We start from the raw sequence: 14,423 nt of genomic DNA, 5'->3' as shown, positions 1-14,423 counted from the left end.
AACTAATAATTCGACAAAACATGCAGAAAAAATCTATTCACTTTATTGTAACAAAAGTCAAAATTCTAACAAACTTTTTACAAATGTAATACATAAAGTCAGAAAACAGAGTAAAATATTAACAAGAACTATGTTTTTAAAACATTTATTTGGTTTGGTCCACCACTCCTTACGTATAAATGATGGCTTTGCTATGAACAAATCGGTACACCTTTAAAGTTTTTAGACTACATCCATCGAAATGACCTCTTAAGACTGCCAGCAGTCATATTACCAGATACAAACATAAATATAAATAGCTAGAGATAGACAAGCCACATGCAATCGTATAATGATGATTTTTCTATGTCGGTTGGAATTCAAGTTTTACGCTAAAAATATATGCATATCATCTTTTTACCGATATCTAATGATTTTTCGTAAGATGAATTAGTTAACAAAATGGTTATTCCTAAAGTGTCCACTTGTTATATGTTGCAATGTTGATATTCCTTTTTTTTTTTTTAATAAATGAACTACCTGCTGAACAAATGCGAAACCAATCTCCACTAAAGGTCAAACTAAAGTTTGTACAAATAAGGATTTTGATGAGGTTGAATTATAGACTTGCAAGCCAATACATGTAATACATGAATGACGTTTTTTGTATATTTTGATGAAAATGAACCAAACCGACTGCTAAATGTTTGAGATAAAAAGAATCATATTCTAAGTTTTTGTCTAATTCCTAGCTAATGCTCCTTTAACAAAAACAAAAACAAAATTATAAAAACTATGTAAATAGGACAAATGGTCCATATATATTGCACATTAAAAGATCAATGCTAAAAATGGAGAAAAATCTACAAAAAAGTTATAGAAAAATAAAAACAGAAAAGCATCTAAATACAAATATTCAAAAGGATCATCTTTTGTGTCTGCCAAAAACCACTGTATCATGTATGATGAATTACAGTTTTTGTTCAAAAGAATGGTAACTATTAAAAATATTATCAAAAATTTGAGGTTTCTGGTGAATCCCAATAGTGGGATTGAGTCCCCTGCTTGAAAAATGTATACACGAATGTCAGTTCCATGTTGTTCATTGTAGTAAAAAAACGGCACTTGACACTTGACAGTATAAGGGCATTACCAAGCTTATAACAGGTAACAGTACTATGCATATAATTTTTTAAAGATTCTAGTATGAATTTGATCAAAAGACCCACAAGGGAAACATTCCATATTTATTAAAATGTTTAAGTACTTTTGGGGATGCTGATTAGAAGTATCTGATAGGATCTATCAGGCAAAGCTTGATTTAAATTAGATAAATGTGAGTAGATTTTAACAAGAATGTGTCCATAGTACACGGATGCCCCACTTGCACTATCATTTTCTATGTTCAGTGGACCGTGAAATTGGGGTCAAAACTCTAATTTTGCATTAAAACTAGAAAGATCATATCATAGGGAACATGTGTACTAAGTTTCAAGTTGATTGGACTTCAACTTCATCAAAAACTACCTCGACCAAAATCTTTAACCTGAATATGCTGAAGCGGGACAGACAGACGGACGAACGGGCGCACAGACCGAAAAACATAATGCCCCTAGGTGGGGCATAAAAATGTACTTTCATAGGGCTATTTATTGAAAGGGTTACTGGATGTGAACAATAAAATCTAAGCCCTAATCTCCAAATTTCACAAAATGTTTAACAGATAATTAAAGTTACTATAGTCATCCATGTTAATTGCCTGTTTAGGATAGAATGAACATAGGTCTGAAAAATACAAATGAAGAAGAACTTTTTCAAAAACATGTGGTTACAACAGGTATAATTTTAGAAAATAAATGAATTATTAATGTTTAACCTCCATCATTATTCTGACCTACACAAATGTAATAATAGCTAATGTGGTCCATAGTCATTCAGACTAATTTTGATAAAATTTGGTTTGGTAGATGAGAAGAATTTTAGATAGCATTTAAATTGAAATAATTACATTACATGTATGTTTCATTATAATATGTTATTTTGATTGGCTAACAGCAATCTCGCGTCATTCTGAAATTAACCTTCATTTCAAAATGAAATGTAACATTCATGATGACACAAGCTTCCACAATAAAGTGCACAGGTAAATAAAAGAAAAACTTGATAGAAATCGTGTTTTCATGATCCTAGGAAAAAATGTAATTATAAGTATTGAATGCTTCTTTTAGTAATTTTATAGGGTTGTAAAAGTGTTGACCGTGCACACATTTTTAGAATGAAGCCCTTCTGCACTTCATACAAAATTTACTTCGGTCAACGCTTTTACACCCCAATAAATTTACAAAAAGAAGCATTCAATTCTTAAATGAAGAAGAACAACATATGACAGACAAAAGGAAGTACCGTAGTCGTCTGTTTAATAACATGATATACAAATAAACTGTAACATGGAAAGTTGTATTTTTAAAACAATTATAATCTGACAAAAATAAATAAAATGTTGTGTAAAAAGATATTCTAAAATGTAAAACAATAAAACCTGTTTAAACATATACCCTGGAATGCATACCACAAAATAGTTTTTTAATTCTAGATAAACAATATTTAAGTTTTGTAAATATATTCTTTTGGCATTATACAAAAGAGTATTCAATAAAATAATGATAAACTATTGGTTATGCCTAAAGAAAATAGTGATGGACAAACAGACAAAGGGACAACAAGAGGGCATCCAAATCTTTGATGTGGGGCCCAGATTAAGTAAAAACTTAATCTGAACCATTGCAATAACATTTACCAAAGATGTAGAGCCAAGAATAAGTAAAAAACCAAATCTGAACTACTGCAATAAATTTCATCGGAGTAAATTACTTAAATAATAAAACATCTTTGTATTCAAGTACTGATTTTTAAAAGCTTTGGTTGAATAATATAAATTGGAATTTCTATTTTTTTCTCTTTAATCATCATCTACTTGTCCAGTTTTGGGATGTAATAGAGATCTTTCATCTGCAGATATCGTTCCATTTACTTTATGTAAATCTTCTCTTGAGATCTTAAGTGCAGGATTTATTTGTCCACGACTCTCTATTGTTGGTGTAATGGCTGTTAATTCTGATGGTCCTTTATCAGCTAATGATAATGTTTCTTCAGGAGTGTTTACAATACACATAAATACATCAAAGCGGCGATGAATCATTCCACTCTCAAATAAGTACTTAAGTGGATAAGATACTCCTATAATAGACACAAATGACATGATCATGCTTAAAGTTTTGAAGGGAAATAATTGCGCCTTTTCTACTTCATCGTACCAAGGGTATTTAATTATTGGAGAAATATTCATACTTTCTTCACCCCCAGCAATGCGGAAAAATAATCCTAAGATAAATCCAGCAAGAGATCCATATGTGTTAGTTCCTTTCAGATAGACCACAGACACTAACTGTGGAAAAAGTATAACATAGACTAAGTCTGAACACAGGAACCATAGGTCGTAGATGGAATCTACTTCGATTGCCATAGCTGTGGCCAAAGCTCCAACACCAAATATACCAAATCTCATTACCCATATTATCTCTTTCTCTGATGCCTAAAAAAAAGTAAAAATACCTGTTAGTCAAAAATGAAACTCATAAAGAGCTATATGAGGCATATTTTATTTAGTGTAAGCAATTGTAACAAAAGGCTCTCAAGAGTTTGAATCGCTCACCTGTAATTTTTTGCTTAAATCTTTCATCAATGAGTATTTTTGCTTTTCAATATAAACTAATGAGTGGCTTAAAAATTCCATTTAAATGTTCTTTGTATCTGTCATATTTTCTTCAAAAGCAAAAAATGCATTTTACCCCTATGTTCCATTATAGCCATAGTGGCTATGTTTCTTGACGTACAAGGAAATAAAAATACAAAATTTATACTAGATACTCTGAAACTCATTCAGCCCAAGTTTGGCTGAAATAGATACAGCAGTTTCAAAGGAGAAGATTTTTTAAAGTAAGGCAAGCAAACTAGATGAACAAATTGTGAAAAATTGTCTTTAAAGGGCAATAACTACTTAAGGGGTCAATTGACAATTTTGGTTGTATAAACTTTTTTTTGTAGATCTTACTTCGCTGAACATGTTACAGTTTATCTTTATCTTCAATAATAATCAAGAAAATAACCAAAAACTGCAAAATTTCCTTAAAATTATCAATTTAGTGGTAGCAACCCAACAATGTGTTGTTTGGTTCGTCTGAAAATTTCAGGGCTGATAGATCTTGACCTATTAAACATTTTTACCCCTGTCAGATTTGCTCTAAATGCTTTAGTTTTTGAGATATAAGCCATTTGACCCCTATGTTCTATTTTTAGAAATGGTGGCCATGTTTGTTGATGGATCAAAACTTCAGATACAATTCATAAACTAGATACCCTAAGGAACATTCAGTTAAAGTTTGAAGGTATTTGGCCTAGTAGTTTCAGAGGAGAAGATTCTTGAAATAGTTTAACACATGACGGACGCCAAGTGATGGCATAAGCTCACATGGGGCCCTGTGGGCCCCGGTGAGCTAAAAACTGATCTTATATTCAATTCTTCTTTTCTATATCAATTTCATTTCAGCCAGCAGAAACTCTTCAAATTGACTTTATTTATTCTGATTAAAACCTTATAAAATGCATTTTTCTGACAGATAAAAAAAACAAAGCTATAATATCCAAAAATATAACCTAAAACAATTTGTAAAAAAACAGATCATGCAACTTTTTAAAAATGTGACGAAAATGATCAAGCAATAACTGAAAATAGTATTGACATGTTAACAACTGTTTGGTTAAATGGTTAATTATTGATTACAATTTTTTGCTTTTAATATAATTTTTGGTGGTCTATAAGATCTGAACTACTTTGCATCGGCACTAAACACATTTATTTAAAAACCAGTTGTTGGCATGACACGGGTTATGTTCTTCTCATATATGTTATGATGGTATGATACTAAACCCCTAACGGGAAGGATTGTGCCTGATATTCATATGTTGAAGACATAATCTTTCAATCAGTTTAATTGAAGTCTGGAGCTGGCATGTCAGTTAACTGCTAGTAGTCTGTTGTTATTTATGTATTATTGTCATTTTGTTTATTTTCTTTGGTTACATCTTCTGACATCAGACTCGGACTTCTCTTGAACTGAATTTTAATGTGCGTATTGTTATGCGTTTACTTTTCTACATTGGCTAGAGGTATAGGGGGAGGGTTGAGATCTCATAAACATGTTTAACCCCGCCACATTTTTGCGCCTGTCCCAAGTCAGGAGCCTCTAGCCTTTGTTAGTCTTGTATTATTTTTAATTTTAGTTTCTTGTGTACAATTTGGAGTTTAGTATGGCGTTCATTATCACTGAACTAGTATATATATTTGTTTAGGGGCTAGCTGAAGGACGCCTCCGGGTGCGGGAATTTCTCGCTGCATTGAAGACCTGTTGGTGACCTTCTGCTGTTGTCTGTTCTATGGTCCGGTTGTTGTCTCTTTGACACATTCCCCATTTCCATTCTCAATTTTATTATAAGAACAAAGGTGTAGTTTAGTAAATTAAAACTATTCTTACCTTTTGTCTGAATACACATTTGTAAATGTTCCTGGCAAACATGGCACTGGCAGACAGAATGGAAGAATCAGCAGACGACATAACTGCAGCAGACACAGCTCCCAAACCAAAGAATGATACCCACACTGGACACAAATATTGTAATACTAATGGTAGAATTAACTTAACCTCATCCTTTTCAAACACTGGACTATGTCCTTCAACCTGTACATAATCTGTCATATTCCAGTCTACAATTAAACATAATAGTGGTCAAAATTATTTATAGTTATGGTTATGACAATGACAAATATTTTTTTTTTAAACAAGTAAAAAGATGCTATTCAATCAGCACATTGAAAAAAAAATAATAAACTTTATCTGCATTTTATGGTTAATAGTAATGCTTTAATTTCTAATCTTCAAACATAGTAAAGCTCTCATGCAAAATTCATCATTTTGAAGTGATTTAGCTCTGACGTCATATAAGTATCTATTTAGAGCAATCTTGTATTATCATCTGAAAACATTAATTTTACCATTTTTACATCAATAAGGGGACAAAACTCTCAAAATAGTAAATGCAATACATGTACCAATAAAAGTTTAATTTTTTGTTTTAGTTAAAAAAGATATTCACCAATAGTGTCATAAGTGACATATTTGTGACGTCATAAATGAAGGTGACATTCATTAAAACTGGATTCTGGCATAATTTGAATAAATTTATGACAGTTTCTGAAAAAAAATAACAGTGGCGCCACCCCTCCCCTACAAATATTTTTGCTGAAATATTCTCTATATACCATATTCTTTACTTTTCAATCAAAATTTCAATAGACAAGGGGTGGCGCCTCATGAAATCACATAAAAAGGTCAAAAGGGTGACAAATTTCTAAAAAATTGGACTAAAATGAAATCTAATCCTATTTCTGGCTAATGTATTTATGAATATGAAGTAGATATACAACTATTCTTATTATACTTTCAGAATTAATACACTTAGAAATACATAGACAAACAATTTACTCAATCAATTGAATTTTTAAAAATACACCTTTACAGGGCTGTTCATGTTAACTGGTTTAGTGGCTTTACTCCCTCTATAGTAGATAGTAATGTTGCACAGTTGTGAGCTAGGTTGTGCTTCAATGCAAACTTAAACAAGCTCAGTAAATTAATTTTTTTTTTCTCCAAAAAAAGGTTGAATAATGAATGAATATGAAAAAAGTGTACCTGTTTCTGTTGCTATAGCACCAATCAGTACTGCTGGTAATGCCATGACAATACATCCTACAGCAGCAACAAAAGATAAAATCTGGGCATTTGCAGCAGTCTTTGCTGATAAAACTCTCTGGAAGTATACCTATTAAAACACAGATAACTTAATGTCAAATAAACCCTGCAAATGTTACGTATAGGACATACATTGTATCATGAATCATAAAATTTACATTTATCAATGAAAAATCATGGGACAAACATTCTATAAAATAGTTCCATTTCTTCAAATAAATGTGTAACTGACTTGTTACAAAAACTTAGTAATCAATAAACCATAAAAATGACGTCAAGGTCAGATGAATTCTGTCAAGACAGATATTCAAACCTTAAAATATTTCTATACACCAAATATAATTTACTTATCGATTTATACTGAATAAGAATCTGACCTTATCATCAAAACATAAAGTTAATTAAAGAACCAAGAAAATTAGGCCATGCTTTGATGAAGAATCCTGCCAGAAGGACATGTATTAAAAACATTCTACAGACCAAATGTTGTTGAACTTTTATTTACGGATTCATAGAAGAGGGGATGGAGCTTTTTCAGGATATGGGATTGATCCATTTAATTCACGGGAATTTGGGACTAGCCATCTAAATTGTCAGGAATTGGGAATTCAGGATTAAATTTTATTGAGATGCGAGAAGGGACACCCTTTTTTCAAAGGAATTCAAATTTATGCATTTATTTTCTCAGGAATTCAGGTAGAGACCCCCTCTTCATAACATTGACTAGTATATATATACCATAAGCGTATGGTCAAATTCAGATAAAACCTATTGGACAAGCAATCAATCACTCTATACATCAAATATATTTGTTTTAAAGCTTCTTATAAATGTGTAATCAACCTAATCACAACAGCTTAGTTTATCAATCAACATCAAAATGGGGTCAAAGTTAGATTAACATTGTCGAGACAAACACATACACCTTACAATCATTCTATGCTCTAAATATAGTTAAACTTTTACTTTAATATTGTATCTGAGAAACTGATCATGGAAACTTACTGCTTATTACTGAAACATGAAATAAGGTCAAGGCTGGGTGAACCCTGACTGACAGACATGTATACATTGCAATGACTCTATGTACCAAATATGACTGACCTTTTACTCATATTAATTGAAAAGATCACTTATTTGATATTTTAGTCTTAGATACATGAATTTTTTTATTAGTTGTTATTGGCTTTAAACTAACTTTCAGAAACTGTGAGTACTCTCAGATCTGTACTTTGCGTCTTTTGTGTTATTGTTAGTTTTTTTTTATGCCTTGTATTGATCTGATAAGTTCAGCCCTTTTCAACTGATTTTTATACTTTGTTCTTATGTTGTGCTGTTACACCACTGTTTCATGTAAGTGGGAGGGTTTGGCGTCAGCAAACATTTTTAACCCTGCCACATTCTGTATGTGTCTGTCCCAAGTCAGGAGCCTGTGGTTTAATGGTTGTCTTTTGTTGCTGTATATCGTATTTGTTTTTCATTTATTGTTTTGAACACAAATCTAGTTTTCTCGTTTGAATTTTTTTACATTTGTCATTTCAGGGACTTTTATAGCTTACTTTGCTGTATGGGTTTTCCTCATTGCTGAAGGCCGTGCAGTGACCTATATTTGTTAACTTCTATGACATTTGGACTCTGGTCAGAAGAGTTGTCTCATTGGCAATCATACCACATCTTATTATGTTTATAAAACATATGAAGGAGGATATAACTTTTAAGTTTATATTACTGACTAACATCACTAGGTACAACGGTCATGCTGCACCTAATCATTAAGAAGTCCCCACCCTAATGGACAACAGGATTCAGAACAAAACAAACCTTTCACAAAATACAAATAATATGTCCAATTCAAATTTAATCACATATTTGTCTATTTATCCTACTTTTTGGTTTGGGTAATGTGTAACTCGGGAACAATTTTAAATCAACATACGAGAAATGAGCCAAATTTCAAACTTGACTTGTGTTTACAGATTTTTAACTGCAATTGGTTGAAAAATCTACTGATTTCATTGCACTAAAGAATAGTTTGTCTTTTTTCTAAATCAATATGATGCATCAAATTAAATTTGGTATCATGAAATCCTATATAGGAACAAATCACCAAATCTTGATAAAAGCAAGTGAAACTGCGAGCTACTACTCACTGATGATACCCCCGCCCAAATATTTTGGAAAACAGGAAGTTGTTGAGTGATGAATCTGAAAACGCATCACACATTATAGCTGACTCATATAAACCCTGAAACAAAATTTCAGAAATCATTGAGATGTAGTTCCTGAGATAAATGTGATGAAAATTTTCAACTACTTGGATGTCATGTGTAAAATGATGTAAGTGTTCGGTAAACAGGAAGTTGTTGAGTGATGAATCTGAAAACACATCACACGGTATAGCTGACTTATATAAACCCTGAAGCCAAATTTCAGAAATCCTTATGATGTAGTTCCTGAGAAAAATGCGACGAAATATATTCATGGGACGGATGGAAAGACGGACAGACAGACTGAGGTAAAACAGTATACCCCCACTTTTTAAAGCGGGGGTATAATAATTTGTTTTGTACATAAATCAAGATAAAACATCAGTCTACAATAATAGTTACCATACCTGCCAAGGAATACCACCAAATATCAACAACAAATAGCTGTCCATATAACTACCAGTATACTTAGGATCCAAATCTTTCACCCACTTTGTTGTTGCGTTGAAACCAATATTAGTAGTAGCCTCATTTGCCATAGCAAATGGAATAGTTAACCACTGAAAATATAAAATATTGTCACTATATAAACAGAAAAGTTTCTCCACTGGTATAGAGCAAATAGTAATGTGTTTTCATATAGAAGACATGATCATTTTCTTTTTTTCTCTTACGCATTGATTTACCTTTTGTAGTTATTAAAGATATGTTGTAAATTTTGGAAATTAATTAACGCAAGAATATATGCAAAAAAGATCTTAAACTCATAAATATACATTTTCTTATATCTAGAAACACACCAAAAAACAAGTTCAAAATTAGACTTGAGGCAATTGTTTATTGTTGAAGATTGTATGTTGACCTCTGCTCATTTCATTTGGTTATTTTGGGTTATCAGGATGTTGTCTAATTAAGGTGTACCCCTATCTCCTTGTATTCATCAGTTTCTGCATTATATTTTCTTATATCAAAGATGTCAAAAGGATGCTATATTATATACAGAAAAATATTTAATAACATATTAATAGAACCAACTTAATTAATTGGTACTGATACTGTTTACTGTTAAAATATTTTGCCAGGAAATCAGAATGTCAAATACTAAACGGCATCCATCATATTATAAGCCAAGTTTAGACCACTTTGAAACTTGTTTAAAGTGTTGGGCTTCATCTGTATAGGCCAGAGTACAGGTCTCTTAATACAGTCCAATAGATATACAGAAAAGTTGAAATACATCTGTATAGATCATAGTAAAGGGCTCTGAATACAGTATACTTACTAGTCCAATAACTATAAAAATAGTTGGACTACATCTGTAGAGGCCACAGAGTAAAGGCCTCTAAATACAGTATACTTACTAGTCCAATAAATATACAGAAAAGTAGAGTAAAGGCCTCTAAATACAATATACTTACTAGTCCAATAAATATACAGAAAAGTTGGACTACATCTGTAAAGGTCAGAGTACAGGTTTCTTAATTCAGTATACTTACTAGTCCAATAAATATACAGAAAAGTTGGACTACATCTGTATAGGCCACAGAGTAAAGGCCTCCAAACAAAGTATAAAAAACAGCTATACATGAAGATATCACAATGGAAGATTTTGTGTCCAGATCTATGATCACAGATAATGTGGCTCCTTAAATGACATAAAACAAATATTAATATACATGCATATTGATTTTCAAAATGTTGACTTTCTTATTATTCTTACAACTGAGAATGTTTACTTATAAGAAGTAATAACAGAAACACTGAACAGATAGAATTTGTCTCTAGTATGAACAGGAAATATGTTTGAGGTTTTAAAAAGTTTCACTTAACAACTGTTTTCAATCTCATTTTTTGTGATGTTTTTTGCCATTTTGACAGCCTTTATTTCTTGGAATATTCAAAATATGATTTATCAGTAAATTCCTCTCAAGTTGTCATATCAGGGTTTCTGCTGGCTGTCCCCATTTTCACATTTTGCGAAAATATAAAAATTGTGGGAATAAAAATAAATTATTGGCAAAAGTTTTTGGTGAAAGAAATATAACCGTTCAACTACTTCCACTTTGTCTATATTTTTTCGGGTTTCTCAAGACTTTTTCCCTGATCAGACAATACTGGGATTTCACCTTGAAATCGTCAAGCGTTACGATTTTTACAGAAAATCAATAATCAGCTGATTGTATATTTAAGCCATCAGCAACAATGGACTAATTAATAAAGGTGTTGATTATATTGTTTCATGAAATTTTGTGGTTAAATGGCTTCCCATATCACCTTAAAAGATTTTTTTTATAACTTTGATAAATAAAAAATATTATTTTGAAATGGGTACTTCACAATCTATTTAGGGACAGACATGTTTAAAGCATAGATTTACGTCTCAGCTTTTTCTTTAAAAGATGGTCCGGAAAAGAAAACTTATGAAAAAAAATATGTTTAAAAGTAAGAAAAATCTCTAACTTTATAGTACTGCAACCGGAGTTCATTTTTTAAAACTTTAATGTTCCGGAAGAACACACACCTAAATTATATATCGATGGAAAGAGGAAAACGTGTACAATAAGAAAAGTTTGGTCGTAAAAATCCAGAGTGGTCACATTTTTGTGAAATTTGGGTCAAAGGTTAGGCCTAAAAATATCAATATTTCAACCACAAGGACAAAAATGAGAAATTTTCTTATATTTATTCATTAGAATGCTACAAAAACGGTTCAATCATAAGCATTTGTTGCGAAGTATGTTAAAACAACAAATTTGACTATTTATTTGAAGAGCCGCCATTACAAAATGGCGTTGATTTGGATCCTTCTGATTTTTTTCCATTTCTGACATAGCAAAAGTAGAAGTGGCCTTGAACTTTTCACATCCATTAACTTTCATATTGCTTATAATTTTTAACTACAGTATATTACAGAATTATTTTCTGAACTATAAAACAACAGTTTATCAAATTATTTCAATATTTTTTCTATCTTTGAAAAAAACAAAATTCAAGAGCTGAAACAGTGTTTTTAATTTTGCATCTAAAGGTTGTGTAAATTTGGAAAAATTAGTATCTATTTATACATAAATAATTATTGTGTATTTGCAAAGTCCTGACATATTAGTTATAACACCAAAAATATCATAGTCAACCGAGGCGAATGCGAGGTTTAAAAAAAATCATAAGTGTGACTTGCATTAATTTAGCGGTTTATTCAGTGTAAAACAAACTCAGTTTGGTGCATGAACATCTTAATGGGATTATCCTGGTAAAAAAAGTGTAGACACATCAATTTTTTATAGACGTAATGGAAAATACAATGTAATGCCAATTTACTAATGTTGTAATTTAAAATCGGTCAAGACCCTTATATAACTTGTCTTTTTAAAGCTACATGCAATAGCTTTAGTCTTCATTAAATAGGGATATGAATCAATCTCTTCGTCATCGTATGCGGATTCAGTACGCGTATTAGCATTACGACATACTTCCCTTTCTTAACACAAACAAGTTCGGTGCAGGACAGAGTTTGTTCAAAGCAAACACAGCTTTTGAGCACAAAGATTTACCTCTGCAAGTACAAAGATAATCTTGTTAGTAATCTGTTGTCATGTGTCCCTTGAAAAATGTTGGGGTTTATCTTTTTTTGTTTTCCAGGCCAAAAATCTAACCGTGAAGTCAGAAAGAGTTGCTATATCCGGTCTAAAATGGAATAACTTGATGGTCAAACGTTTCCGACTAAACATGAAAATTTCCGATATATTTTGACATGGACCACAAAATTTCCAAAGGAATCTCTGATGTGTTTTAAATTTTTTCAGCACAATTTGAAATGTTTTTGAAAGCATTCGGAACGCGAACAGGACCTCTCTTACCTTTGGTATAATGAACAGTCGCCAACGATGATGCACTGTCAGTCAGTTGAAAAGTGTTATCTTGAACTCTCTTCACTTTCATCTGACGCAAACTGGAATCAATTATGGAATGACAAACATGAAAGTCTGCTCGTGCCATGGAATGAAACGTTCCTTAATATCAATTGTCTCCGTGTTGAGGCCTATATTGTCGGCACCTTTTTGTATCAAACACTCCCCTTGGTGTTTTGAAACAATGCCATTTAGAGCGTAAATACCGTCTTGATTCGGTCAAACTCATGCATGGCAATGCTTGTCAGGTATAGTCTTACCTCTGCATAGGAAACACAAAAGCCATACGAGGACAAAGTTTCTATCAATGTTCGTGACCCATATTCCCATATTTCATATATAGGTGCACGGCCAATCCCAAATGTAATTAGGCAAATGTTGATTTTGCTACAAAAACGATTGATTTTGTAATAGCCATACATCCGGGCATCTTTTCCACGGAAGGACCCGACTAGGACAGAGCTCCTAAGAGCGCTAGCGGCAGAGTGAAGTAATTGTTCCTCTTTTTATTAACCCTTGATATCTTCAGACACACCTTGGTGTAATTCTGGAAGTCTAAACATGAACTTCATTTTTTTCTGCAGTAGATATGGCATCCCCTATAGTGAGCTCAGAGCTAAACTATATATTTGAAATCCCTTGTCCCCGCTGTGTCTGAATTGTAAGGTGTCATAATAACTAGTTACTTAGTAGTTTGTTCTGGAGTTTGCCAGTTGGGTAAGCATCAGAGACATTCTTGGGTAAAAGTAATCGGTATATGTCAAGGATGTGCTACATGAGAAAGGCCTTTTTCTGGATGAACATAATATCATCATTAACAATCGTTATCAATGAATTGAAAGCAAGTTCATATTCTAATTCTTCAGTAACTGTTTTACCTGATTGCACAGGTGTTGACTTCAATATGTACTTGGTAATGCATGCTGAAAGGTAGACTGCATTTGAAAATAAATATGTACTCGAGATTATCTTTACCATGGATAAATGATTACTCACATTAGCACACCTCAAAAGACTGTCAACACGTTCAGGTGACTCAATTTTGTGTTGTTTTCTGTCCTTTTTTAAAGTTTAGCTTTTACACACAAAAAAACATGTTTTCATATCCAAACTACAAGGAGGGAAACTGAGCGCGAAATCGTATAAAAGTGTCAGGTTGTGAGGATACATGTGGATTAGATTGATCACATATTTGGCTTTCAGTTGTTATAATTTGAAGACGCTACCATTTTGCCTTCTGGTGTCAGTCTTATAACATCACTAATGATTCACAACTCTTTCGTCCAAAGAAAGCAGAAGATCAAGAGAAGTTAGTTGTAACATCACCTTGTCACACACCAAATCTCTGCGAAACTTCAATAGTACTATTTTCTTCCAGACCGCTTGCATGCATATTAGTTGCTCTGATGTTGAACATTGACATACAATGTATTTTTTCCACACACTATCAAGCCTTCTCCTTT

At 32.2% G+C, this 14,423-nt stretch overlaps 1 protein-coding gene across 1 annotated transcript in view; it reads right to left on the bottom strand.

The window, feature by feature from the left end:
- Positions 1 to 2,053: 2,053 nt before the first annotated feature.
- LOC127709269 (high-affinity choline transporter 1-like) overlaps positions 2,054 to 14,423 on the bottom strand; it is a 36,441-nt gene continuing 24,071 nt past the window's right edge. The window contains exons 4-8 of the mRNA XM_052214697.1: positions 10,549 to 10,697; positions 9,460 to 9,612; positions 6,786 to 6,915; positions 5,571 to 5,800; positions 2,054 to 3,571 (exon numbers count right to left, since the gene is read on the bottom strand). Coding sequence (XP_052070657.1) covers positions 2,939 to 3,571; positions 5,571 to 5,800; positions 6,786 to 6,915; positions 9,460 to 9,612; positions 10,549 to 10,697 — 1,295 coding nt within the window. The 3' untranslated portion in view covers positions 2,054 to 2,938. The remainder of the gene's footprint in view (positions 3,572 to 5,570; positions 5,801 to 6,785; positions 6,916 to 9,459; positions 9,613 to 10,548; positions 10,698 to 14,423) is intronic.

The sequence above is a fragment of the Mytilus californianus genome, unplaced genomic scaffold, assembly GCF_021869535.1.
Source record: "Mytilus californianus isolate M0D057914Y unplaced genomic scaffold, xbMytCali1.0.p SCAF_7, whole genome shotgun sequence".
Lineage (NCBI taxonomy): Eukaryota > Metazoa > Mollusca > Bivalvia > Mytilida > Mytilidae > Mytilus > Mytilus californianus.
Note: the sequence above shows the minus strand (reverse complement) of the source record. Positions and strands in the feature narration are given on the sequence as shown.